Source organism: Phoxinus phoxinus, assembly GCF_949152265.1.
Source record: "Phoxinus phoxinus genome assembly, chromosome: 24".
NCBI lineage: Eukaryota > Metazoa > Chordata > Actinopteri > Cypriniformes > Leuciscidae > Phoxinus > Phoxinus phoxinus.
Genome location: NC_136899.1, coordinates 4,210,835 through 4,237,752, shown reverse-complemented (window position 1 = coordinate 4,237,752; position 26,918 = coordinate 4,210,835). Strand labels below are relative to the sequence as shown.

At 35.5% G+C, this 26,918-nt stretch overlaps 1 protein-coding gene across 2 annotated transcripts; it reads right to left on the bottom strand.

The window, feature by feature from the left end:
- Positions 1-1,218: 1,218 nt before the first annotated feature.
- Positions 1,219-25,938, bottom strand: gnal2 (guanine nucleotide binding protein (G protein), alpha activating activity polypeptide, olfactory type 2). Of its 2 annotated transcripts, none has more exons than XM_079601398.1 (12): positions 25,093-25,938; positions 19,041-19,113; positions 17,763-17,817; positions 17,544-17,663; positions 14,192-14,289; positions 5,082-5,136; positions 4,879-4,952; positions 4,681-4,739; positions 4,268-4,388; positions 4,034-4,164; positions 3,616-3,683; positions 1,219-2,299 (listed from the first exon to the last, which is right to left on the bottom strand). In XM_079601398.1, the coding sequence occupies exons 1-12, from the start codon at positions 25,565-25,567 to the stop codon at positions 2,153-2,155; spliced, it is 1,476 nt and encodes a 491-aa protein (XP_079457524.1). In that variant the 5' UTR covers positions 25,568-25,938; the 3' UTR covers positions 1,219-2,152. The 2 variants fall into 2 exon arrangements, with proteins under 2 accessions (XP_079457524.1, XP_079457525.1); XM_079601399.1 differs by lacking the exon at positions 25,093-25,938 and adding an exon at positions 19,306-19,791.
- Positions 25,939-26,918: the final 980 nt, after the last annotated feature.

Below are 26,918 nucleotides of genomic sequence, written 5' to 3'. Positions count from 1 at the left end.
TAATGACTTTAGAAGATTTATTTTAAAAAGTATTTCTTGTGCAACATGACTTTAAGCACATAGTATTTACAGATTTAAAAAGTTGAGATTTACTTGAGTAATATTAATATATATATAGATATATATAATATTTATATATATATTAAACGTGTTTGAACTTAAAATTTAATCAACCAAAATTTGCATGTGTAACATAATTTGTGTTGTTTTGGTGGATCACATTGTTTGAAAGGTTTTGGTAAAAGCAAAATAAATTAGGAATGTCAAAGGTGTTCAGCTGATAAAAGAAAAAAAAACTTGAATAAATAAAAATAAAAATGTACATCTTGAAGTTCTGATGTTGTTGCTTTAAAAAATAAAGAGTATATTTGGATGTGTATTATAAACTGATATCACATGATATTGATATTAAAGAAATACAAGTAAAAAAACCTTTCAGTTTACCATTTACTGTCTATATTGTGTATGGTGAAAATCGTCGGACACGCACAGTTGCTTTCAATATTGCACTCTCATTTATTCATTTCACTCTAGACATGCTTACCTATGTGTGTAAGTACACATCTTCACTGTATACATACTAAAGTATGTATACACCAACACACACATAATTAAACATGTAGAATTGTACATATATATTTATATAGACGTATAAATTTACATGTACGCACATTTATAAAAGAGTGCACACAATGCACTCTTGCACACACACGCGCACACACACACACACTCATACACAAATGTCATGCGTCTGTGGCTCAATGTTTGTCTCCTGTACGTGAACACGCACGCACTCACAGACACAAACGTGTGTGTATATATCAGACATACTTCATATCCAAAAAGGTTCCTTTGAAAACAACGCCAGGTTGTGATTTTGGACACTTTTTTTTTCTTCTTCAATTTTTCTGTTTTTAAAGCTGAGAATTAAAATGAAACAGAAAACAAACAAAAAAACGAGAAGAAAGGCATGGTGCCGTTTCGTCCGATCATAACCGCAGGTAAGGGGGTCAATTTGCATAATGTATACAGGTTAAGATTTTCTTTCCTATATATAGATTTTTTTTTTTTAATAAAGAACTTTTTCTCTTTTTATATAAACAAAGCAGAAAAACAAAAACGAGAAAAGAAAAGAAACTAAACTCTACAGAGTAGGTCCCCATCCACAGTCCCTTCTGCCGACAGGGGTGACATCAAGCTGTACAGCGCAGTCAAAAACATATGTATCAGCTTCATTTACAGGTACAGCCATAATCAAGGCACAAAGATCTACAAGTAGATTTTTTACTCTCTTTCAATAAAGTTGTATAAAATAATATAACATTTTATATTCTGTACAGGAAAGAAAAAGAAAAAAAAAATCAACCTTGCACAGTCTGTACAAGATAAGAAACTAAAACAATAAGAAATGGGGCGTTTCTTTTCACGGATGTTTCGCCATCATGTTCTCGAGCGCAAACTGAGGCTTCAGCAATGTTCCCGGAGCCCCTCCTCCTCGCTTCAAATGCCCCGCCTCCTTCCAATCAAAGGGGGCGTGGCCATTCCCACCATCCTCTGACCTGTCGGCAAGCCTCGAGTGGGACAGAAATTCATGATGTGATGCTACATTGTGTGTCCATCTTCGTAAAGAAAAACGTCAGTCAAAACCGGATGGAAAAGTGCATTACTTCACTTCGTTTTCCCAGTGTTCGACAACCCCTAGCCCCCCCCACCCCGTCCCCGCCTCTGTCCGTGGGCGATCTTCAGTGTTCGGAAACAGAAAGAGCAGCAGAGAGCCCTATAGGTCAGAAGATCAAGGTTCGGGGTGTGCGAGACTAGGACTCCTGGAGGTCACAAGGTGATGCGATCTTCATAATCTGGCAGGAGCCAGAAAATATACACAACGATATCATTTTTTATTTTAATTTAAAAAAAAAAAAAGGAGGTAGCCAGAGGCTTCATGGAATGGCAAAAACAAAGGCAATCCAAATAAAAACGTGGGGGAAAACCCAGTGACCCTCTCCGTCCTCCACCCCACCGATCGACCGCCCGCCCCGAATCACGAGTTCAAATAAAACGAGTAAAAACCGAAGTGTGGTGTGCCAAACGTCAGTAGTATTCTTTGTCTGCGGAGTTTGGAGACACGTTGGTAGAGAGCACAGGGTCCCGACGATCACAAGAGCTCGTACTGCCGCAGGTGCATTCTCTGGATGATGTCCCGGCAGTCGTTGAAGACCCGGCGGATGTTTTCCGTGTCCACTGCACATGTAAAATGGGGATAACAGTAGTGACGGCCGTCTCCGCTTTCTGTGCTGATCCTCTGTGAAAAGAGACGTGGACAGTTACAATTTGACGTTTCATACGATCACAAGAATTGCTTTGATGATTAATCCAAAAAATAAATAGTTTGTAGTTCGAATTCATTTAGGAAATAAAACCTAATTAAACAATATTTATGTTCAGCAAATTGAATGGACAACACTCAGTATAAATGTCTACAACAGAACCCAGTCATTAATGAATCACTTTTAATAGAAAATAACTCTGAATCAGTTTAACACAGGGTTTCTGAAACTTTCTCATCAGCCGAGCCCCTTTGACGTACTTGAATTAGCCTGTGATTTAGTCAATATTTCAATAATATATATATATATATACACACACAAACACATACAGGGCTTGACATTCACTTTTTTGTTCACCAGACATTGTGGCTAGTGGTTTTCCAAAGTTTCTAGTCACTCAGCATTTTCACTGGCCACAATTTTGACGTGGATACCATGGGGAAAAACTTCCATATAGATATTTTTTATATTATCTCATAATTTGGCAGCCGGTGTTTTAGGCTGCTGTCACTTTACGACCTGAAGCACGGATCCATTATACGGTTACATATGCGTTTTACAACTGACTGTTTATGTGAACACTCGCCAAGACATTTTAACATTATTTTGTGTGTATTTGACCATTTAAGTGCAATAAGGAGTGAAAAATAACTAAATTTAGTGCGGAGAGGCAACTTTATGTGTGAGCACAAGATCTGAGGGAACGAGCCAAATTATGCACAATCCCTTACATATGTAATATATATACATTTTATCAGATTATTTTTTGAATTTATAAAATGCATATATACACATAATTGAATTTATTAAATGCATATACCGGTACACACATTTTAGTATAAATAAATAAATGTATAATAAAATAAATATATTTAAAAATCATCTTTATAGCACGTTTTATTTGTATTGTTTTCATTTATGTTTTTTAACATATTTTTTATTTGATGCTTTTACTAAATTAGCTTTTTTTTATCAAACCCTCAAACCCGAATTGCATGAACTACACAACTGAGTGAATCCACTGAATCAGAGTGATGATGATGATGATTAATGCTGAAGTAAACAGCATGTTTACTCTTTGGATGTCCACAAGATGGCACCGACTATCAGTTTACCGGATTAAGTGGATTGTGTAGAAAAGAGTAAATAGTGTTCAAAAATGTTGGTAAAATAGATTATTGGTGGATTTCTATAAACTGCCCATCAACAGGGCTTTTCTCCATTTCAGGAAAAAGCACAACAAAGTGATCAGTCTACACTGTGACTGCAATAGACAAACAAAAATACTAACCAGAAACTCGTCACGGATGAAAAACTTGGCTCTTGTCACTCTGGGATCTTCGCCTGGTTCAGGAGTTACTAAAATAGAAGAGTCAACAGATTAACACACAGGGAAATTGAATCGACTGATTGATGTCAGTTCACAAAACTGAACACTTGATCTGTTTCTGAAGCTCAACTCTCCAACTCACACAAATATAGTGCACAACTCATTCGGACTACGTTTATGATACTTTTATGGAGCTTGTACACCTTTAACCCAAAAATGTCAATTATTTGTCAACTACACACTTATATGAAACCTTTAGTACTTTTTCGGGATTTCTGGGTCTTTAGTGGTGTGTGTGTGTGTGTGTGTGTGTGTGTGTGTGTGTGTGTGTGTGTGTGTGTGTGTGTGTGTGTGTGTGTGTGTGTGTGTGAAGTCTAACCTTTATCTGGTATGGTGTAACAAGCATATTCAGGGAAATAATCTTCAATTTTAGATTTCCCAGCTAATACTTTCTCTGCCAGCATGTCCTGTTTGTTGAGGAACAATATGACAGAAATTGTTCGTAACCATCTGCGGAAAGAAGGAAGAACGATACAGAGTCGAGGGGTCAGTTAAGCTTGCAAACACTTAAAAACAAGCAATGAAAAAAGGAATGAGAAAATGAAGGTTTCACCTGTTGTTCCAGATACTGCGAAAAAGAGCAAGTGCTTCCCGTAGCCGGTTTGTGTTGTTGTCTTCCCTTATGACCATGTTGTAGCTGCTGCTCGCTACCACAAAGATGATCGCTGTGACGTCTGCAGAGAAACAGACATCAGCACCACATGCCAGTCTTAAAACTCAATCATTTACCTCAGTACTTCAAATATTAAAGGATATGTGAAATCGTTATAGATCACACATTAAAGTGCCCCTATTATGCTTTTTCGGATGTTACCTTTCATGTCTGAAACAAGTCGTCTCGTGTGTTTTTTTTTAACTTGGATGTGTGTAAAGCTATAGTAGGAGACTAAAACAGCATAATATGGGCACTTTAAACTTGTTTAACAAGCTGGTGGTAAGACGCATATATTCACACACTTAACGTACCATTAAAACACTGAATCCATTTTCTTCTTTCGTCTCTCTGACCTCCGACATCAAACATACTGAAGAGAAGAACAGAGACATGAGGTTTATGGGAAGGGAAACGTGTCCCTCTAGTGGACATACGAAGACATGGCACTTTAACACTGTACAATCTTTAATATATTTCTAAGGAGCTTTTTAATAAGCAAGTGAACTCACTGAAAGTTGACTTTGTCTACTTGAAACCGCGTCTCAAAGATCCCTGATGTTAACACCCTGCAGCGAAGCAAGTCCTGAAAGAAGAAAGATTGAGAGAAAGTGTTATGGGAGGACGATTACTGGAAAATAAAGAGCGAGCCGTTTACAAAGCGTCTCATGCCGTCTCCCATCTACAAGTGTTTTTGAAAAAGCTCAAACAGTACCTGGTCTGTTGGCGTATAGTCGCTTTGTCTTACTGCATCAATCCGGTCAAGAAAGCTGTGAAGACACAAATGAAGAAAAAGTTCAATCAACTTTACACAAGTAGGTTTTTCATTAATAAACATATGTTCATGACCAAACTACAGCATTCATATTTTGGGCAATGGCATCTCTCTCATTATCGAGCATAACTGCAGTTTGTGTGCGGTTTATTCAATGATTTCCCACAAGAATCTATAAACATCTATCTATCTATCTATCTATCTATCTATCTATCTATCTATCTATCTATCTATCACAATTTAAAATAGCTGTTTTCTATTTTATTATATTTTCACATTTATTCCTGTGATCAAAGCTGAATTTTCAGCATCATTACTCCAGTCTTCAGTGTCACATGATCCTTCAGAAATCATCTCACACACACACACACACACACACACAACGCAGACACACAAATTATGATAAAATAGTCACAAATTAATATCAAAGACACTGCTCAAGTACCAGTGTCACTGACACTACAAAATAATATGATATCTACACAATAATCTCCAAAAACACTTTGATTGTGTCTCAAATGAGACTTGGTTACTTTCATAATTTCAAACGGTATTAAAAGTGGCAAATACTATCAAAGAAGCAGCAACGCTCTCATTCTAGCAATGCCATTTGAAGGTCTAGTCTAGATATACCTGTTGCTGTATCAAACATATTCACAGGACCTGATATAGATATAGATATATATACACACACACACTCACTGGATGTGAATGAGAACTGAACCCCTGAAAGCATCCCTACAGCAAGTACGCAGCTGAAGAATGTTAGATAACAAGCCCATATCTTTCTCTTACTTCCCTGCAGAAAGGCAGAATATTAGCCCAACACTCTGTGACCATCATGTGATATTAGTGCTATCAGCTCGAACAGAGACAAATATAGACTCATCCCACAAGCTTGTGACAACAAGACAATCTCTAACGACATTGCCAAAAAAAAAAAAAAAAAAAGATAAAAGGATAAAGAGAAATAGGTTTTTGTGGAGATCTCGACTCTTGCTTTTATATGATGTTGGAGCATTACTTTCAAATGTGAAAATGCATATTAAATACTAATAATTATCAGGTCAAAACTTTTAACTCATTAATAACAAGGATAGATCAATTGAAAAAAAAAGTAATAGGGAAAGACTAAAGATTTCAAATCAATAATATTTCAAAACTTTCTATTCATAAAATAATCCTGAAAAGAAAAATCAGGGTTTCCACACAAATATTAAGCAGCACAACTGTTTTTAACATTGATAATAACATTTATAAATTACCATAATTACAAGATTGCAACTTGTAAAAACATCACTTCCTTGTAGAACTCAGAATTACAACTTGTAAACTGGGATTTTTCTGAGAGCTCCGACTTGTACCTCCTGACCGTTGAACATCACATGTTGTCTCGAAATGACGGTGCGACATGGTAAATAATCGAGGGAACAGATGAATGAAGCATAAGACTGATTTCTGAAGGATCGTGTGTGTGTGTGTGTGTGTGATGATTTCTGAAGGATCATGTGACACTGAAGACTGGAGGAATGATGCTGAAAATTTTGCTTTGATCACAGGAATAAATTATATCTCGAAGTATTTTACAATAGAAAACATATCATTTTAAACTGCAATAATATTTGACAATAAAACAGTTTTTACTGTATTTTTGATCAAATAAATGGTAACCATATGAGACTTCGCAACCAGACCCCAAACTCCCTGACCCTTAACCCCAAATGTGCAATTACACTTCAGTATTTAAAATAACATTCTGGGTTAAATACATGCTACAGACCACACAAATATACAATAATATTAATATTAATATAAGATAGATATTTGCCACTAAACATTCAATTATTGAACATCTAATGAAAGTCTTTCAAATACTGATCATATTATCTTTAATATTGTAAATTAAATCTTCGAAGACAGGAAAAAAAAAAGTGAAAAAAAAAAAAAAATCTTTGCATTTTGTTTTGCGGTTTTCCCGAACAGATATGACAAGAACATTTCCTCTGAACATTGTAACTTTTGACAACCTCAACAATTATTCAGCAAAACATTACAAATTCCTCCACTCATTATAATAAACATACACTGGATTGCTTATATTGATACAGAAGAATCATCTGTTGCTGCATCTCTGGCGTGAGCCGTTTCATAAAGTGGTGGGGACAAAAATCGCCCATATAAAATGTAAATAATGTATCCCAAAATGCACTTCACCACCATCAAATATGGCCTTGCATTTCCAGTGTTCCCCTCCAGAGGGCACATGTCAGATCTGTGTTTGAGCTGTGAAGTCCTCCTCTCCCGGCTGAGCAACCAAAACTACATCTTTCTCTGAAAAAACAGTGACCATACATCTAATGACTATAAAAATCCCTCTCTCAGCATCAGTGTTTGTGTGAGAATAACTGCGGGACGGACTATCAGCCGTACGGGATAAACTCAGTGTGGAGTCCACAGAACGTGGGATCAGTCGTGACACAACGGTCATAGAAGAGCCATCCGAACATATTCATTTAGGCAGAACAAAATATACGGACTCTACGGTCAAAAAATTTAAATGGCATGTCAACAAAAACAATTTTTGCTTAACATCACAAAGAACTAATCACGATACTTTAAACTTCATCTTATATGGATTTGAAGCTAAAACCAAAGATATTTGATTATGGTATTAAAAATAATATAAAAAAAATGTATTATTATATAAACAAAGTACAAAAACAAATAGAAAATTAGTTATATAAAGTACCTAGATAATTATAATTCAAAACTGTATAATTCTATAAAAACAATGGTAACCTTGTGCACTTCATTAACTAAAAATGAGAAATACATTTGTTAGTGTTTATTAATCTTTGTTAACATTCGTTAATAAAAATACAACTATTCATTGTTAGTTCATGTTAACTCAAGTCCATTAAATAAAAATACAACTTGATTTTCTTAAAGAATTAGCAAATGTTTAAATTAATATAACCGGTAACTAAGATTAATAAATGCTTTAGAAGTATTTTTCATTGTTAGTTCATGTTAACTAAATGAACATATACATATGTTTCTATTTATATATATACACGCATGTATATGTTCATTTATATATATATATATATATCATTATGTGTATATATGGCATGACAATGAAAGATTTCAGAGATAAAATTATACATCGTAAAATAGTTATTTTGAACGCGTGTTTATTTACATTTTTCATTTAATCTCCTTCGCCGCTCTTATGCTGAAAATAACACGTCTCACACGGTTAATCTGATTCATCATTGGGATTCTTGCTGGTCTTGAGAATGTTCTGTACCAAAGATAAGATAAGACAAGATAAGATAATAAAGCCCAGATTGTACTCGATGGGCGCTTGTACGCCGCTTAGGAACATGAGGTAGACTCTAGATCACAGGGAAACAAGAAATTGTACCGGGAGTCATTCCAAAACCAGTAAATCCAGTTCACACTGAACAATATGGGAATGTTTGAACACGTTTCACATGTCCTATTGAGAACAACGGCTCTACAGCTGTGAGTATCGGTGCAAGGTTTCTTATTAGATCATAGTGTACGACTGCCCGCCCTTTTTTCCAGCGCTGGTGTCATTTCCATTCATTTTTCCTCTTCCATAGGAATTTTTTTTTAAGTCGTCGTCTTTATAAGCCATGAATCAAACCAATCAGCTACGAGGTGAATCACAACACCAAATCTTTGATATGAAGCAAAATACGTTGAAAATTGGACAAAAACTGTGTAAGACTGTGTACTTAGTGAGGGAAAGAACTACAATCCCATGAATCATTGCGAACAGCATAATCAAATTGAAAACAATGGATAAATATAAAACTACTCATTCTCAAATATTTGAAGTTTATAGCAAAATATGCATATATATACGTATTTTGAGAGCGTATAGAGATCGACTTGATTACGTTATTTGCAGTGCTTCATGGGAGTGGGCGGAGACTAAGAACAGTGTTGCTTTTTGATTAGTGGAATTTTCTGTACGGCATCATGGGTAATGTAGTTTTTATTCAAAATAAGCTGAAATAATGCAAGCTAATGGCTTAACGGAAGCAAATACCATCGATTAACAACCTCGTAGCTCACAGTATCTGTTTTTCACGGTTTATAAGTTCTCGTACAAAATCAGTTTCCCGTCGGAGAAAAAGAACAGACTTTTTACTTCAGGAACCGACTGTTGCACTCTATTGAATTAGACTAAGAAAGTTATTTTTTTTAGCTTGCATTTCTCCTGTAATATACAGAACCTCTTCCCATCAAGAAAACTTTTAAAAGTTACAAACTTTAACTGTTGAAATTATGCCCTTTTTTTTTTTTACAGCAAGCACAACAGTAAAAGAGAGTAGACTAGGATCCGAATCTGACAAGATCAGACAAACGTTTGAATTTTGACCGAGGCTAGACAAACTTCTGTTTTTTTATTGGGTTTGGACTTGTAATTATTGAAAGAAGAAGTTATTATTATAAATATTTGTTTAAGCATGAACTGAATTTTTTTTTTAAAGCTTAAATGCAATGCATCCGCCAAATGCACAAATGTAAATAAATTAAAATATGATTTAAGAATGCAACCAAGCCTGTCATGATCATGAATTTTGTGCTGATGATTAATTGTATTACAAACAATAATACTCTTTATAATATTAAATAATTTAGTCTTTTATTTAGTTCGAACTCATTGAAGATTATGAACAAATCAGTAATGAGTCGCATCATTTGTCATTGTTTTCCAGCAAAACGGTTAAAAAAATTTTTTTACAAGTATACAAATATGTTGCTAAAATAAAATTTCACATCTGTGGGACCAGTGTAAAAATAATAATTACAGAATAAACAAATCCTTAAGCTCAAAGTAACCAACAAGCGTTCACATACTTGACACAAGACATCTGTCTATTGTAAATCATATTTAAACTATATTCAAAGTCAGCATGAAAAGGAAGTTGCGGTAGGTAGTCTTTTCTTCCCTATGTATTGACTAAAGGTTACGAGAGCACACGAGTTAAAAAAAAAAAGTGCACAGATAAATTATTCATAAAAAATGCTCCAATATTCCATAAAAAAAGATTTGTCCATTTTGAAGGGACATTAATATGATCGCATGATGGTTTAATAATCATTACTGGTTTTCATAGCTTTGAGCAGTTGTGTGGGGTCGTTCTATTTTTAGGTAAACGCTGGCAAAATCTCGAAACAGAAATCCGAAATGCTAAAAAAGGAATTCATAATCTGTTGCTATTTTTATCAACTGCACATGTGCGTGTTTGTTTGTGTATCTATGTAAGAAAAGGCAGGGGGAAAAGAAGAGAAAGAGAGAGCGCCGCTGTACATCAGTGAATGTTTATTCCCTTTAAGCACTTATGAGGGTCTGATATGTAGAACCGCACACACACACACACACACACACACACACACACACACACACACACACACACACACACACACACACACACACACACACACACACAGAAACACACACAGGCCCTTTCTGCGCCTCACCTTCTCTTTCTGACCTTCCTTTGTTTACGCGCATTGCCGGGATACTCCCTTTGATTCGGCGGCGCGCACACACAGACACACACACACACACACACACACGTGACACCCTCCACCAGTGAGTGCTCTGCAGTGCTGCTGATCTATAAATAGCTCCTGCTTGCCCCGGCTGCGCTGTTCCTTTACATAAGCTCTGGTGGAGGGAGGAGGGGGACAGACAGCCCAAACACAATCTCCATACAGAACACACACACACACACACAACTGGGATCTCTCTCGCTCGGACTGCTGCTTTCACTGTTTCTGTACAAGTGTCCTCTATCACAACAGCACGCTCTCACTCGCGTACAGACGTGTATTTGTGTGCGTCTCGGCGGTTTGACATTGACATGTAATCCGTTTTCTTTCAGCCTTAAAATAGACACGCAATAGATAAATAGAAACGAACACAGACAGATGTCACAAAATCACGAGGGATCGTTCAATGATCTCACAGGCCAAAGGGCAGTTAAGATGCATTGCGATAAAACAGCTTGATTATAACATACTGCATAGAGTTTGCTCAGATTTACAGTATTGAGGTACAGTAGCCTAAATAATTGCAAAACATTTGACTACAAATTACACTTTCTGGTCGAGCATAATTATAACAATTGGGAAAAAAAATTAATACTCTCCGATTGCAATGCGAGTATGTTGTGTTTTGAATGCCTTATTTTTTTATTGATACATTTCCTGGTTGAGTTACCAAAAAAAGTAGATGAATGCCTACCACACGTATACATGACATTTTGTAAACTACAATGTGTATATAAAATTTGAATATGCCTTTTATAAATTATCATACACGTTTGGTAACCCAACAAACATAAATAAATACAAAATTTACATTTGTAGAGCTTTAGTCTGAACACTGCATGGCATTTTACAAGCTTTAACTGTCATAGTAAAAAAAAAAAACTTTTTTTTTAAATATTATAATTTAATACTACATATAAACGTTCTTAAACATCATTCTTCTGTTTATTTAGCAAATAAAATGGTGCATTTTACTGTATTTTTTCTATGGCTTTTTAGATTAATTGATGGTTTCTCTTAAATTATGGATTTTTATTTATATATATATATATATATATATATAGTGATGTCAAATATAATGTCTAAAGTCTAAAGAGAGATATAATACTTTATTACTAGTATAATACTGAGACATATAATTATTGGATTACAGGTGTTGGCTAAAGCCAGCATAAATATTATAATTGCTCTCGCTCAGGGTGTTTTGAACTATTCAACTTTAGTGCATAACTCGTCCTGCAACATTTGTGTTGTATGAACGTCACCTCCAAATCATGTGGTTTGTTGAGGAAATGTGTGCAATTATTTTTCAAGGTAATTTAATAAACACCTGGGCGGACAAAAACAAATCTCACAGACTTCAATCCGTTGTTGACGCTACGGACGATAACTAAAACCATTAATATAGTTTGAAAAATTATTCTAAAGAACTATAACGATAATGCCACAGAGAAACAATATCGTTGGAATCACTTTCAGAACGAATATTTCCAGCTGACGAACAATAAAAACATTGACAGCCAATCAGAATCCGTCCTGCATTAAAGAGCTTGAGCATTTAAAGCGGCGGATGACAAAACTGCAGCGCGTCCTGACTTCAGATAATAAACATAGTAGTAATATTTCTTATTTGAACTATACTAGCGTCCACACCAGCAGATATCGTTTCAATTTAAGAAAAATCCAAAAAAAATATGAAATATTATAATAATAATAATAATAATAATATGCATATTAATTACAATCTATTTTCAAATGTTAAACCATCAAACTTTTATTTGGACTAAAACCACAGGAAGCCCTTAAAGCTTTATTACAGGTATTGGAAGATTGTTGCCACATGTGTTCACAAATGAATGTTATATAATAAGTTCTAGTTATAGCGCATACAGTTATTTATATAAATCGCGATTTCCGTTATATTTCGATAAATTGCGCATCGCTACCCTAGACTCATGAGGGCGAGATCTGCAGGGGCAAAGAACATTAAAGTGGAAGCAATTAGATTTATCTGAAAACTTTCTCAACGACTGCACACCCCTGCATCGACCTGGATCGCAGCAAACATATCTGAGCAGACATTGATTCGAAGTTGTATAACAGAGGAATTCTCAGTATTGTAAAAGTCTTCCACAAAGAACAAGCCTGTATTGAGAGCAGCTGGGTGTCTGTATGATTCTCCGAGTATCTCCGGGCCTTTTCTGACTGAGAGACAACAGTCGCCATTATGTGTCAGGCCCTGCACTAGCTGGTGATGGTATCTGCGTCCTACAAAGCGGCTGACCAACTCCCATGACCTGACCACCCTCCTCACACTTTCATACCTGACACACGGCCACTGTTGTACAGGACAAACGTCAGCGCTGGCCTAAAAAAAGCCAACGGTGGACGTAAAAACAGATTCACGCACCATTTCCAAGGCAAAGAAAGTTAAAAACATGTACGACACGTTTGTAGTCGACTGGCTGGACGTCTTAAGGAAGCCGTTGAATAACTAGGTTGGTTTCAGGTTCATCTGAACCTGATCAGGCACGTTCCTTACAGGGATGTGCAAAACGACATATTTTCAAAACACACTAATTCGTTGGTCGTCTGAACTGGTTTACAGATGCAACTTTTCCAAGAATGTTTTCCAGTGCACACTGACAAACAAGCTAAAGCACAGCACTGTCAGTGACTTGCACAACAAAAACAGTTTGCCTTACTAATCAACTAGTCAGTTGTTAGATAACTTATCCAAATTAGTGTCACAATAAATACCTACAAAAGATTTAGATTTCAAGTAAATCCTGTTCTTTTGAACTTACTTATTTTTTTATTAAGAATCCTTCAAATATATCACGGTTTCCACAAAAAATATCAGCACAACAGTTTTCAACATTGATAATTATAATAAGAAATGTTTCTCGAGCAGCAAATCATCATATTAGAATGATTTCTGAAGGATCATGTGACACTGAAGACTGGAGTAATGATGCTTTGATCACAGGAATTTTTAAATATATTCAAATAGAAAAATAATATTTTCATAATATTAAAATTTTTACTGTATTATAATCAAATAAATGAGAAAAAAAGACTCTTTTGAACGGGCCCATACCGAGTCCTGAAATGTTTACGGAATATATTCCCTTCAGATTCACATTAACACACTATAACCGCAGCATAAATACAATTCTGATTAATAGATTCAGTTTAAAACATCAGTAAAACCAAATGACTGACTGCAACGACCACTATGACCATAAATAATAGCTGGGATTATGTTTGTGCTGTTTATTGGTTCCTTTTATTTGTGCTAATATCATAAATATCAACAGAGAAAAACTGCATAAGACATTTTGTAGCTGCATCTTAAGCAATCGACTTCAATTTTAATTATGCCAGGTCACAAAAAGCCACCATCATCATAGGTTTCAGGTAAAGTGAACTATTATGATCAAACTTATACTTACTAATGCGCACAATCGATTAGTTGATATTCGTTGGACCGTTCATAACACGCCTTAACGCCTTCATCGTCCCAGAGCTTCTTCGCATGGTCGAAAAACTCCTGTGGAAAAAATAAAATAAATGTTTAATGTTTGCATGCTAAAAACTAAATGATTGAATTTAGCAACCATTTTTTTTAGAACCATGTCTGCCTCGCTTCATTTAAGAGAGATTTCTTGAACTGATACCACTACATACTTCCAGCTACATTCATAAAATGTGTTTTGGTTAAAAAGCCTTTTGGCTGTTCTGGAAATAGACTGACTGATCACACCGGCCCACCACTGTGGACTCAAGCGCCGCTTCCAGCACATCTCATGCAAGCATTCAAACGCTAGTTTCTTTTCTTAGCTTGTTTGCAACTTTACATAAAGCTTAAAAAATATACAATTTCATGTAACATTCATGTACTTATCAGAGCTTATGACCAAATATTAGTAGAAAATAGGGCTGCACAATATTGAGGAAAAATGCGATAACTTAAATAACGCGATATTTGCCTGTAAAATAAAATTCTGTTTAAAATATATTTAAAACCTGAAAATTATGTAACCAACATAAATGTTTCACTTTTTTTTGCGAGAAGAAAGCATCCCTACAACTTCTGAAAGTGAACCGCAGTGTTTTACGGTAGCATTACATAAAAAGTGTGTGTGATTTTAACGTCAGTGTAACCAGGGGGTTCAGGTAAGCCTACATTAGGGTTAACAACAGAAATTGAATAATCAAATGTAAAAATAAAACACTACTTAGTCTTCACTGTATGAATTAAATATACACGGATTCGTATTAAAGCTGCAAAAGTTATTCAGTCCCAAGCAGTGAGTGATGTTAATCAAACAACAAGTTTATTAGGCTGCTGTCCCTTTAAGAGATGCACGGATCCAATATATTGTTACACACACGCTTTCTTTCTCGACTGTTTACTTTACGTGAATACTCACCAAGATGGGCATTTTTACATAATTGTGTGTATTTGGTCATATAAGCGGTGGATAAACTGAATTCAGGATCATATGGGGTCCGAGAGGGCCGGCTTTCTGTGCGCAGGAATACTTCACTTATTGCACCTAATAACATTAAGCATGTCACATGTATGTAACAATCCTGTGTCCGGTCTACTCTCTGCTGTCTGTCTGAGTCGACCTAAAACTTGACTTTATGTAATATTTTGGAGTATTAAAAATCATGCAGTTATCGCAAGCCATTTCGATATGTTCATTTGTGATATAAAGTGCTTTATAACAAGGACTCATTTGTACGGAGCCTCTAAAGGGACATGGTGATTTAAAAAAAAAAAAAAGAAAGAGATGGGAGGAAAATATAAAAGTTTTAAGAGCGAAGCCAAAAAGCACTAACCTATTATTTTTCCTCCCATCTTTAGGGGATTCATAGATTTGTTAACATTAGTTAATGCATTAACTAACAATGAGCAATATATTCTTACAGCATTCATCCATCTTTAATGTTAATGATTAAAAATGTTCATGTCTGTTCACAGTGGATAAACTAATATTAACAGTTACACGTTTTTGGCTAAATATAATTTAGTAAATGATGAGATTAACATTAGTTAAGATTAATAAATGCTGTAGAAGCTTTGTTCCCTAGTTCATACAACTAATGTAGTCAACGAACTAAAGTTAACAAACGAAACCTTATGTTAAAGTGTTATTGAAATCTCTATCTGGATTCAGTACTTCCTCCAGTGTAATCTTGCAAATTTTATGCAAATTTAAGATAAACAAATACATGTTAGCAGTCAATATTGTATCTATCACCTGTTGAACCCAAGAGTAAACTGCAAACTACTCTCTAAATAAGAACTGAACTTTCTGGAAGTTCCAGTATTTACAACCCAACCGTCAAAACATTCAAAAATGTATGAATTCACAGGTGAGTATAGATGTCTGCCATTAGTTAATTAAAGAGAAATCCAGGACATAATTTGAGCTGAGAAAAGACCTGGGGTCTAAAACTGTCTAATTACAGATCTCCATTTCAGCGGAGTCCACACGGTCTAAAAATGACAATCTGAAAAAGAAGAGCCAACATTTGTGCAAATCAAAAGTCACAGGCTGAAGACATCTGCCATCCCACAGTCCAACGTTTCTGCAAAGGCGTTAAATGTGCTAGAATATCACAACAAAATCATAATGAAAATAACTGACCCCATTGCACACGGTCTCATGCTAACAAACGAAACTCAAGCACAGCAGAAACATATGCTAAGCTAAAGCTAACAGACTGCATCAGTATGATCGAGAGAGAACTTCATAGTTAGTGTCAGTTTCAGTCTGATTCAGATCAGATGAAATTCTTCATATTGCACTGGAAAAATAACACCCAATTCCAGAGTTTTAACTTGATACCTTAAAACGAACAAAGCTAAGAAAACGTCATTGACAGTTTTTCCATGATTTCTGTGTCTTCTAATGACTGGTAAATATATTGGGTTTGAGTAAACCTATGCCAGACAGCTACTTCAAGGAACATAAAATGTCTACATTACAAAAATCCCTCAAAAAGACTATATTTGTCCTGAGTTTTTTGATGACTAAAGCAATTGATGCAAATGCATTTAATGTGAAAACCTATTTTGTGTTTCTCTGTCCCGTGGATTAGTCAAGGCCTCCTGGATTAGTCAATTTCGAAATTAAATCCTACATATGAACTCAAAATATTCCTCACAAACCTGTAATTTAACATAAAAGGCTTGTGGTTTAATTTGCCTTGATGTGCTCATAAACCACAGATACAACAACAATGCATGACAAATCAAAAACTGAACGTAAGCTATCGTAGCAACATGCTAATCATGTTATAGTATTCATAATAAAAAAAAACATTATTTTGACTACCATTTAATATAACTACAATATATTAGTACTGTTTAAATTGTGTGTAAATACACACAAAAGCTAAATGTAAGTCTGTAAATGCATTAAAACAATTATTTAGGCTAGAAATGTTTCCCAGACTGCTGACAAAATTATTGGGCCTTGTTTTTATTCTTATTCTCAAACATATTAATATTTACCACCCATTTAAATCGCAAACTCAAACAACAACAAAGCAGTCAGCATCCATTTTCCCATAAAGTAACGTTCCTTAGAAACATATCCAAACTTTTAGCTAGTGGCAGGCACTTTACCTCAGGTAGATGAAGACCAAGCAAAAATTCATAATCTTAATAAAGCTGCAATCATGCAAAAAAATCGTACAAAACCTCTCGGTAAGCGGTTCAAAAACCTCAACGCATTTACACAAATGCAAATGTCACTGAAAGCATCTTAGGTAAATGAGACTCCTTACCTGTGTGTAATCAAAGTCAGAGAGCGGCGCTATGCTTTTGATATAGTCGATCCTAAACTGGTCCTCTGGATTAGCGAGTGGGACGGGTGGTATTAAAGTGCTCATTGCTGACACTATGGTCTAGAAATAAAAATGAAAGAGTTATGAGCCATGAGACTGAGATTAGATATAGAAAACTTCTAGAAACTAAATCAGGACTACTGTGAACGGCTCACTTACCACGATGGCGTCCTTCACATTCTTGCGAATGTCTTGAATTTTCTGTTTCTTTTCCCTAGAAGTGAAAACATTTACATTTAGTAAAAAAGGCAGAAAAATATGAAAAATAAAATGCAAGGCTGAATTGCACACATGCAACACCTCGTTCTAGGAATCGTTCACCACAATAATAACAATTGTGTCACTATTTAATCACCCTCATGTCATTCCAAACCTGTACGGTGTTATTTTTTTTAACTAATAACAAAAAACAGTCTTGTGCACTTGTGAAGACATATGATAGATGCCAAACATCATCGCTTCTGGCAAAACGCAACCAAACATGACGTATCGTGAAAGGGAGAATGAAATATGACAGCTGAAGTGAATGGAAATATTTTCAGTGACCAACTATTTGAATTTCAGACTGTTCCTCAAATGCAGCGATCATATGACTTCAGAAGACTTGAAATGTCAAAAATGAAGTAAGCATAAATGTAGTTTGGGGTTGGACACACATTCTCATTTTGTTGCACATTTTAAAAATAACACGGCATACCGGACTGGAATGACATTAAGATATTCATTTTGGCTAAACTACTCATTTAAATTGACTTATTTCCCCCCATATATATATGGTAACACTTTAGTTTAGGGTCTAATTCTCACTAGTAACTAGTTGCTTAATAGCATGTATATTACTAGGCTATTGGCTGTTTATTACAACAACTTGTAAAGCACATATTGTTGCTTTATTCGGCTTCCCTAATCCTACCCAATTCCTAACTAATACCAAAACGCAACAACTACCTTACAAACTATTAATAAGCAGTAATTATGAGTTTATTGAGGCAAAAAGTGATAGTTAATAATTGTGAGAATTGGACCCTAATTGAATGTGTGACCATACATATATATATATTATATTATATTATATTTTTCAAATTCAACAAGCATAACTTGCCCAACAAAGTTATGTCATTTAGACATGCTATTCCAATTATTTTTAGGATGCAAAAAGTGTTTAAGAAACTTTAACACCCATAGGCCTGATGAACATTTGGGAATTGATTTTAGTCACTTCTCAGCCATGCATTACCTACATCCAGATTCTGTATGACCATTTAACAGTGATGTTGCAGTGAAGCACTAGCCGATAGCACACAGTGCTACATCACTATCAGCTTCAGCATGTACGAGTGTTTCCTTCGCCATGCCGAGGCTGAACACAGGGCCCAACCTTCATATGCCGCCCTTACGTGCACATATGTGACATTAGGACAGTAAACATGTACTCACTCCGCATTAAACCCGTTGACATGAAGAATTTTCATCTGCTTCACGATAGTGCTTTTCCCCGATTCACCAGCCCCTGCGAAAGCAAAAAAAAAAAACAGCCGTGAGAATACATGCAAAGTCTCTCAGATACTTCAGATATCACGGTGTGTGTTCTTCATATGTACAATCCGACATGCCAGATTGAGCTGTCAAACACGGTGCGTTTAAAAACACAGCCTCGGATGGCTCTCGTATGTCAGATATAACGCCTCAAGTCTTCTCTTACCCAACAACAACAGTCGATGTGTGGCTTTATAAGCCTGTCTCTCTTTTTGCAACTGTTTCTCTATTTTCTTGTTGGCCTCTCGCTGTGTTTTCTCGTCGATGCGCTGGTCTTCGGTTTTACTGCTCCCCAAACACCCCATCTTACTCCCTCGAAGCCAATATGTGCGCTGTCCTTATGAATGATCAATCCAATTCCGATTCCAAAGAGAGAAAATGATCCACAATAGACAGAAAGAGAGAGAGAGAAAAAGGTCGCCGGGAAGGTTTTTGTTTCTCCTCCGTTACAACGTCTCAAGCAGTCCGGGCGTCATTCAAGCGACGGGATTGATAAAATTGATCACATATCGATCGGTAAGGTGGGATATGAACTTGCATCTGGATCCGGGGGTCTCTGTGAGCCCCTGCCAGGCGCTCTTCCCTTCTCTTCGGTTCTCTCGCCCTCTCTGTGTTTTTTCTATGTGATATTCTCTGCCTGTATCTCTGCTGTAGTCTGTAACTCAGCACTGCCTCTCTCGGTCACACCTGGTAATGACCGGAACCAGGAAAACTGTTACAAAGTATCACTGACTGACTGACGAAACACTGTAACGAACGAGATCGTAAATCGAACGTTTCAATGTAACAACGTGAGTAAAGAATGTTACAATGTAAAGTGTAGCGGATGTGATGTTGTAGCAGAGGAATGGATGGGTCTCAGAGTCTGTCGTTTTATACTGGGGGTGAAAAACATTTTAACTAGTCTAAGCAGGTTTTGCTTATCTTAAATGGTTTAAGATGGTCTGCTACATCATTGTAGCAGACGAATGGCTGGGTCCTAAAGTCTGTCAAGTTTTATACTGAAAAAACAAACTGGTTTTGCAGGTCTTAATGGTCTGCTCCCTCTAAAACCACACTCAGACAAGTACGTATATATGTTTGTTTGTTTTTTTTCAAAATCAAGGAGCATAACTTGCCCAACACAGTTATATCATTTAGACATGCTATTGCCAGTTAAATACAGAAATGTGAGAGAGTAAAAACACTGATTAAAATAAAAAGGAGGAAGGTTGTGTTATCATACTGACTATTTCAACATTTTGTTCACCAACCACAAATTTTTTTTTTTTTTAAGTTTAACTCCAATGGCATTGCTAGATCTGGAAGGGAGTGAATTTACCAGCACAAACTGCATGCGTTCCACGATATAAATGTATATAAAGGAAACAAAATGATTTCCATAACCGTGACTTCAACAAGAACTAGTTATTTGGCCTGGCTGGTCGTATCAGCATCAAACAGAAATATGATTAAATACTCATAAAAATACAGAATCACCAAATGACTTCTTTAGAAATTGCAGTTCTCCTATTTTATACTTAAAAGAACACATATGACTTTCACTTCTCATATAACTTCTAAAAAAAGCTTTTAAATTCATGTGAACTGAAGAGGGTTTTGTTAAACTGTGGAAAACCAAATGTGACCGCTAGATTCATTCTTGTGAATACGATCGAACATGGATTGAAATTACAATAATGAAAAACTATTTGCCAGCCACAAGGAGGAAGACAACAAAATAAGCTGAAAACATTGCCGCAACATCATGTGAAGTTTTGTTCAATCAGAAACCACTAGTTTTATTAATTATTTAATATCTCATCATTTATGTGTGATAGTTGAGCTCAGCTTTGAAGGATGTCTGAATTATTGTTTTCAAACAATAAAATTAAGTTATGTAAGCCCTATATTCAACAGCTGATAATTAAAAATATACCAATTTCATTCAAACTTCTCTCATTACCAAGAAGTGTCACTGTAAAAATATATATTATATTATCAATAAGTCAAGGCAGCATATGTTTTTCCATTACTCCAATTTCAACTAGGCAAAATTTATTTAATTTATTTAATATTTAATGTTAGACAGCAACTGAACTTAGGTTTAAGTTAAATTAGGGGGCGTTTTATTTTTTTATTTTTTACAGTGCATTCAAAAACAATACCACATATTGATATTTATAGACATGTATCAATTTGTTTCACTGCACTAGATTAAATGGAAGACAGTTTTTGGCAAAATTGTTGAAGCTTGTATTTACTCAAGGACAAAAGCCACATGTATGTTTCTGATCTAAAGCTCAAACCTTCCAAAACAACAGAGCATATTGCATAATGCTTTCATTACAATTAGCCAGCGATATGCAGTTAGGGCCACGCTAGAGCCAAAGTACACGTTCAGTAAATGATAAAACCTATTTACAGGGTGACAAAGTTCAGTTTACATACACTTCACATTGCAATGCAACAGAAAGGAACAATACCAACTTGTGTGGAAGCATGACAATCTCTTGTTTTTGCCCTAAAGATTCCCAATGGTACAACCATAATCGAATTAAGTATTCAACGCTAATACGAGCCCTACACCCTTTTTTGTCTTTCACGGGTGAGGCATCCATTATTAGACTAAACGTGCTTTATAGGTCATTAAAATAGGCTATTTCTGCACATTCATTAAATAAAATAGGCTATTTCTGCACATTCATCAAATATAAACTAGTCATGTTATTTATTCCATAGGCAAAAATAAATACCTGTTACCTCTATTAAAAGGAAATGATATTCACTTTAGGGCTGTTTTATCTACTTCTTGATTTAAGTAGTTACAGTACAACTTGTACAATCCCAAGGATGTGTGTGTCATTCTTCAGAACTAAAAATAACTATCATAAAGCTTAAAGATAACATTAAAGTTAATTTATAAGCCACATCTTGGATGACTTCTCTGTCTCTTTTTATTATCAACTCCTAAAAACTGACAACACCTCTATCTGCAGCCAAACTGGTTTAATTGGCCTTTACGAAATTTCAAATCGCACAACACTGAATGCGCAAGGATTTGAGATGCCACTGTATTTGTGTTTGTGTTTGACCAACTATGCCAGAGTTCAAATGAGCCATGTGTCAGTAAAACATGACAATTTGCCCCATTTATAAGGATAAATAGATGCCAAATCATTGCTGCACTGTAAAAAAAATATTGTTGGTTTAACTTAAAGTTAGCTGGTTGCCTTAAAAATTTTAGTTCATTGAACAATTGAGTTAATGCAATGAAGGAGATTGGTTTAATCAACAGAAACTCAAAAAAGCATGTTATCTGAACTACATAAATGATCTAAGTTGATTTGACAAAAGATAAAAAGTTGTCATTACAAATAATGAAAATATTTTTTTACAGTGGATTCAGAAGAAAAGGTTTTATATACAACTCTAAAGGGTTCTGTCATGCACTTCAAGAACCTGTTAGGGGTTCCCATCATTTTATGGATGTAATATTCATTAATTTTGTTATAATTCAGTTTTTATTTTGATTAAATGTGATAAATTAAACTTACTTTATCACTATAAAAAGGTCTGGTTTCACAGACAGGGCTTAGATCAAGTCAGGATTAGGCCTTAGTTCAATTAGGACATTTCAGTAGCTTTTATAAACATGTAGAAAAAGTGCATCTTGAGACAAAACAATGGTGACATTTTTATATTACAGGGCAAGTTTCTTTCAGTTACAACAGCTCAAATATGCGTTTTAGTCTGGGACTAGCTTAAGCCTTCTGTGAAACCTGGGTTAAATGAATATAACTATTAAACATGAAAGTGTTATGCAGTCATTTCTCTTTATATAGCACCTTTTTGGCATATAAAGTGTTCTTTAAAATTGAGTCTAGAACCCTAGGGTTCTATACAGAACCTTTTGTTCGTGAAGGTCAGATTAACAATGCTTCGGTCTTTCTTTATGTCAAGTGCCATTTGCAAGCAGCATAAAAGAGTATGGAAAGATTGGAAATTCCCAGTGTGGGTTATGATTATAGCCAGTCCGGGTTATGATTATAGCCAGTCCATTGTTATCAGTAGCAAAGGACAATAAATGAATGAAATCAAAATTGTCAGAAAGTCTAATACCTTTAGTCTTAATGACTCATGCCTTCAGAAACACGTATACAGACATTACTTAGCAACATACCAAACTTTACAGTCCAGTACTCAAGACACATGTGGACAGAGCAAAATGTTTTAGAGCATTTAAAACAGCGGTATAGAGTCATATTAGATACAGTGTGATTCGTAGTGTGTTGTTTAAAGACCCCCTGTGGTGAAAATCAAGTTTTTAATGTGGTTTATATGTCTGTGGTGTTTTTAATATGCTTTAAGACAAACCATGTGCAAATTCATAAGTCGACAGCATTGCTGAGTATTTTCTGCTTAAAACTGCAGTGAACCAAAGACAGTCTCAAAAACACGGTTTGAAATCGCTGGTGTTTCTGACGTCACAAACTACCTCGTAACCAATCAGATCAACGTGTGATCGTCAACCAGTGGATCTCTGAGCTGGCGTGAGTGAGTGGAGGCGGGGCTCATTTGCATATTCATAGAACTGCGTATACTAAATAAGGCAAGGGCGCAGTAGAGTTACGTTCGAGCTATTTTAAGGCATGAAGAAAAACTATTTTTTTCCAAGGAAAAAACGTTTACAATATGTAATTTTGGTGATCAAAGATTAGTTTTAAGTATTGACAACAGAGGAACTTTAACATCAAAGGTGCGTGTGTGTAGTTGTGCAGGTTGTTTAGTTGCTTCCAAGAATTAAACTGAAAGATCCGGTGTGTGAGTTGTCTCCCAGAGGTCAAAGTAATAGATTATTGAACTGTGACTTATGCTAGTATCTTATCAAAGCATCATGCACTTGCTGACAAACTATATGAGCTCAGTTTTATTTTCTGATATCTTAATCCACTTATATTACCACAAGATCCATATTTGGTCTATGGAATATTGCATGATTTTTTTTATTCCTCCTAGTGTTATGGCTAATAAAACAGACTTCTTGGTAAGAAAACACTGTAAATAAGAGATACACCAAGTAGATAATATAATGTATGAAGAAATCATTTTTCTTGAAGCCTGAATTGATAGAAGTATTATATAGAAGTATTCTTAATGCCCTGTAATATACATAGTAATGCATTCTATCTTTTAATAAATCATTTGGTAACACTTTATTTTACAGTGTCCTTGTTACATATGTTAAATTTACATCTAATAACAGTAAATTATGCATAATTACATGCAACTAACCCTCAACCAAACCATAATCCATACCCTAACCCTATAGTACATGTTGTTCATTAATATTACTCAGAACTTAAATATATCATTGTAACAATGACACCTTAAAATAAAGTGTAAGCAATAATTGTAACCCCAGTTACACATTATCATATTATCATTTTAATGCAATGGATTAAAACAAATGCCAAATCCACTTCCAAATAATATGTATATTTCATTATTAAAATATTTGTTTTGTAGGTTCGACTGATATATTTACACATTAAGTTTTCCACTTAATTTGCAAATCCCACTGTTTAGAAGCAGTGTCATACTTGAATAATATTGGTATTATTATATTAATATTACTATGAAAATATCCATTTTGTCTATTGTTATAGTTTAATGGTGTCAAAAGCAGATACAAAACAAGCATAGGTGTGTGTGTGTGTGTATATAGGCCTATATATAGACTAGACATTTAAATCTTAAAATAATCGGTATCGTTCATTAATATAAGCATGATTGATCTCCAAGTGTATTATGGGGCATTATGAAAGTATCGAGAATATGTTATATTCATTCCGGTTTCAAGTATAGTGCTAGCATACATTTTAAGCAATGCTTTATGACGTCAATGCCTACACATTTTCAATAATTGTAATAAAGAAAGGCAACATGCAGTAGGCATGGCAGCATCACCCACCTAAGAGCAGCAGCCGATGCGTCTGTTTATATTCCCGTTTGAGTTCCTTCAAGGTCCTGTCAATGTTCTTGCTGACTTTCTTGGCCTCCTTCTCGGCCTCCTTCTCCTCCACCACCAGTTTGTCCCAGTTCTTGTGTTTCTGGGCGCTGCTGGGAGTCTGGAGCAGCTGCAGCCTCTTCTTTCCTCCTCCTCCTCCACCTCCACCGTTCTGGATGAGCGCTCGGTCCCCGTCGCCACGGCGGAGCTCCCCGGCCGGGATCTTACCGGCGTCCCCGGTGCGTAAAGGGGAGGTGGATGATGTCTTCCCGCTATTCCCCCCAGAGTCCTCGTCGCGATGCCTGGAGCCCCGGACGCACGACGGCATCATCATCATCCCAGGATCCGGAGGCTGGTGATCTGACTCCGAGTTGGTGTTGGAAATGGATCCACTGAGGTCCCCAAACAAGCGTGGACGCAGACTGTAACACAGCCCCATGATCTGGCCAGGCGCTCACTGCTGATATTTGATCATAAATACACAACAACCGCTGTATTTCCCAGTGATTTAGCGCATCATCACATGAGCTGGTAGTACACGGTGCGTTTTCCAGCCATGCGTAATCCCAAAATGATGCTCTTGTATTTAAAAAATGCCATTTTGTGATTTCTTACAGTCCAACCTACGCGCAATAGTCGGTTGATCACCTGACATCTGCCTGTGCTGACAGTGCAGGTCCACCTTACCGTAATGAAACCAATAGCCCTGCCGCACAAAACCGGTGGACACATGTGGGGTCATCTAGGTGCGCTTTTGTTCGTGCGCTTGGGGATCTGTGCTTATAAATCTCCGTTGAGGGATCGTAGTCTAGACTGTTTGAGCATCGAGGTTGCTTTATACCCCTGAGACTCACTAATGAGACATTTAATGAGCACACCTGATGTATTCGGAGAATGGAACATTATAATAAGCAAAACGTTTGATTGTCCCAGGAATAATAAAAGATTAAACACAAAAAAAAGCATCAGAAACCTCCTTCACATACATTTACAGCAGCGGAGATGTGTGGAAAAATTAATAACACGTTATTTTACAGTGTCCTTGTTACATATGTTACATGATGTTACCATAAAAGTAAATTATGCATAATTACATACAACTAACCCTCAACCAAATCCAAATCCTATAGTAAGTACATGTTATTAATTAATGTCAGTACTTAAATATATAATTACACTGTAACAATGACACCTTAAAATAAAGTGTAACAACACTTTACAATAAACTCCCATTAGTTAACATTAACAATGATCAATACATTTGTTGCAGGATTTATGAATCTTTGTTAACATTAGCTCATAAAAAAACAACTTAGATTATGTTATGGTCCATTAAATAATATTAACAGATACAACTTTTGATTTGAATTATGTATTAGTAAATGTTGAAACTAACATTAACTAAGATTAATACATATTTTGGAAATATTTTATTGTTAGTTCGTGTTAAATAAAAAAGAACGTGAATTGTAAAGAATAAATCAAAATAAAAAAATAATAATAATGGAAAAAAAAGATGAATGTACCGGTACTTAAAATTGAATTATTCTATTGTATTTTTTTAATGAAGATTTATTCATAATGATGATGTTCCACTCTTGTGATTTTGTACAGTGAAAAATAGCTTATAATAAAACTGGCCAAATATAATACAATTTTATGTACTTTAAAAAGAACGGCCATTTGTGTGGTCTAAAAATATTGGTTTTATTAAAAGATTTGGCCCTCTATAGGTCAAAGTAAACACATCTCAGTCTGTGACTAACAGGATGCTGTCTGAATAATGTCTT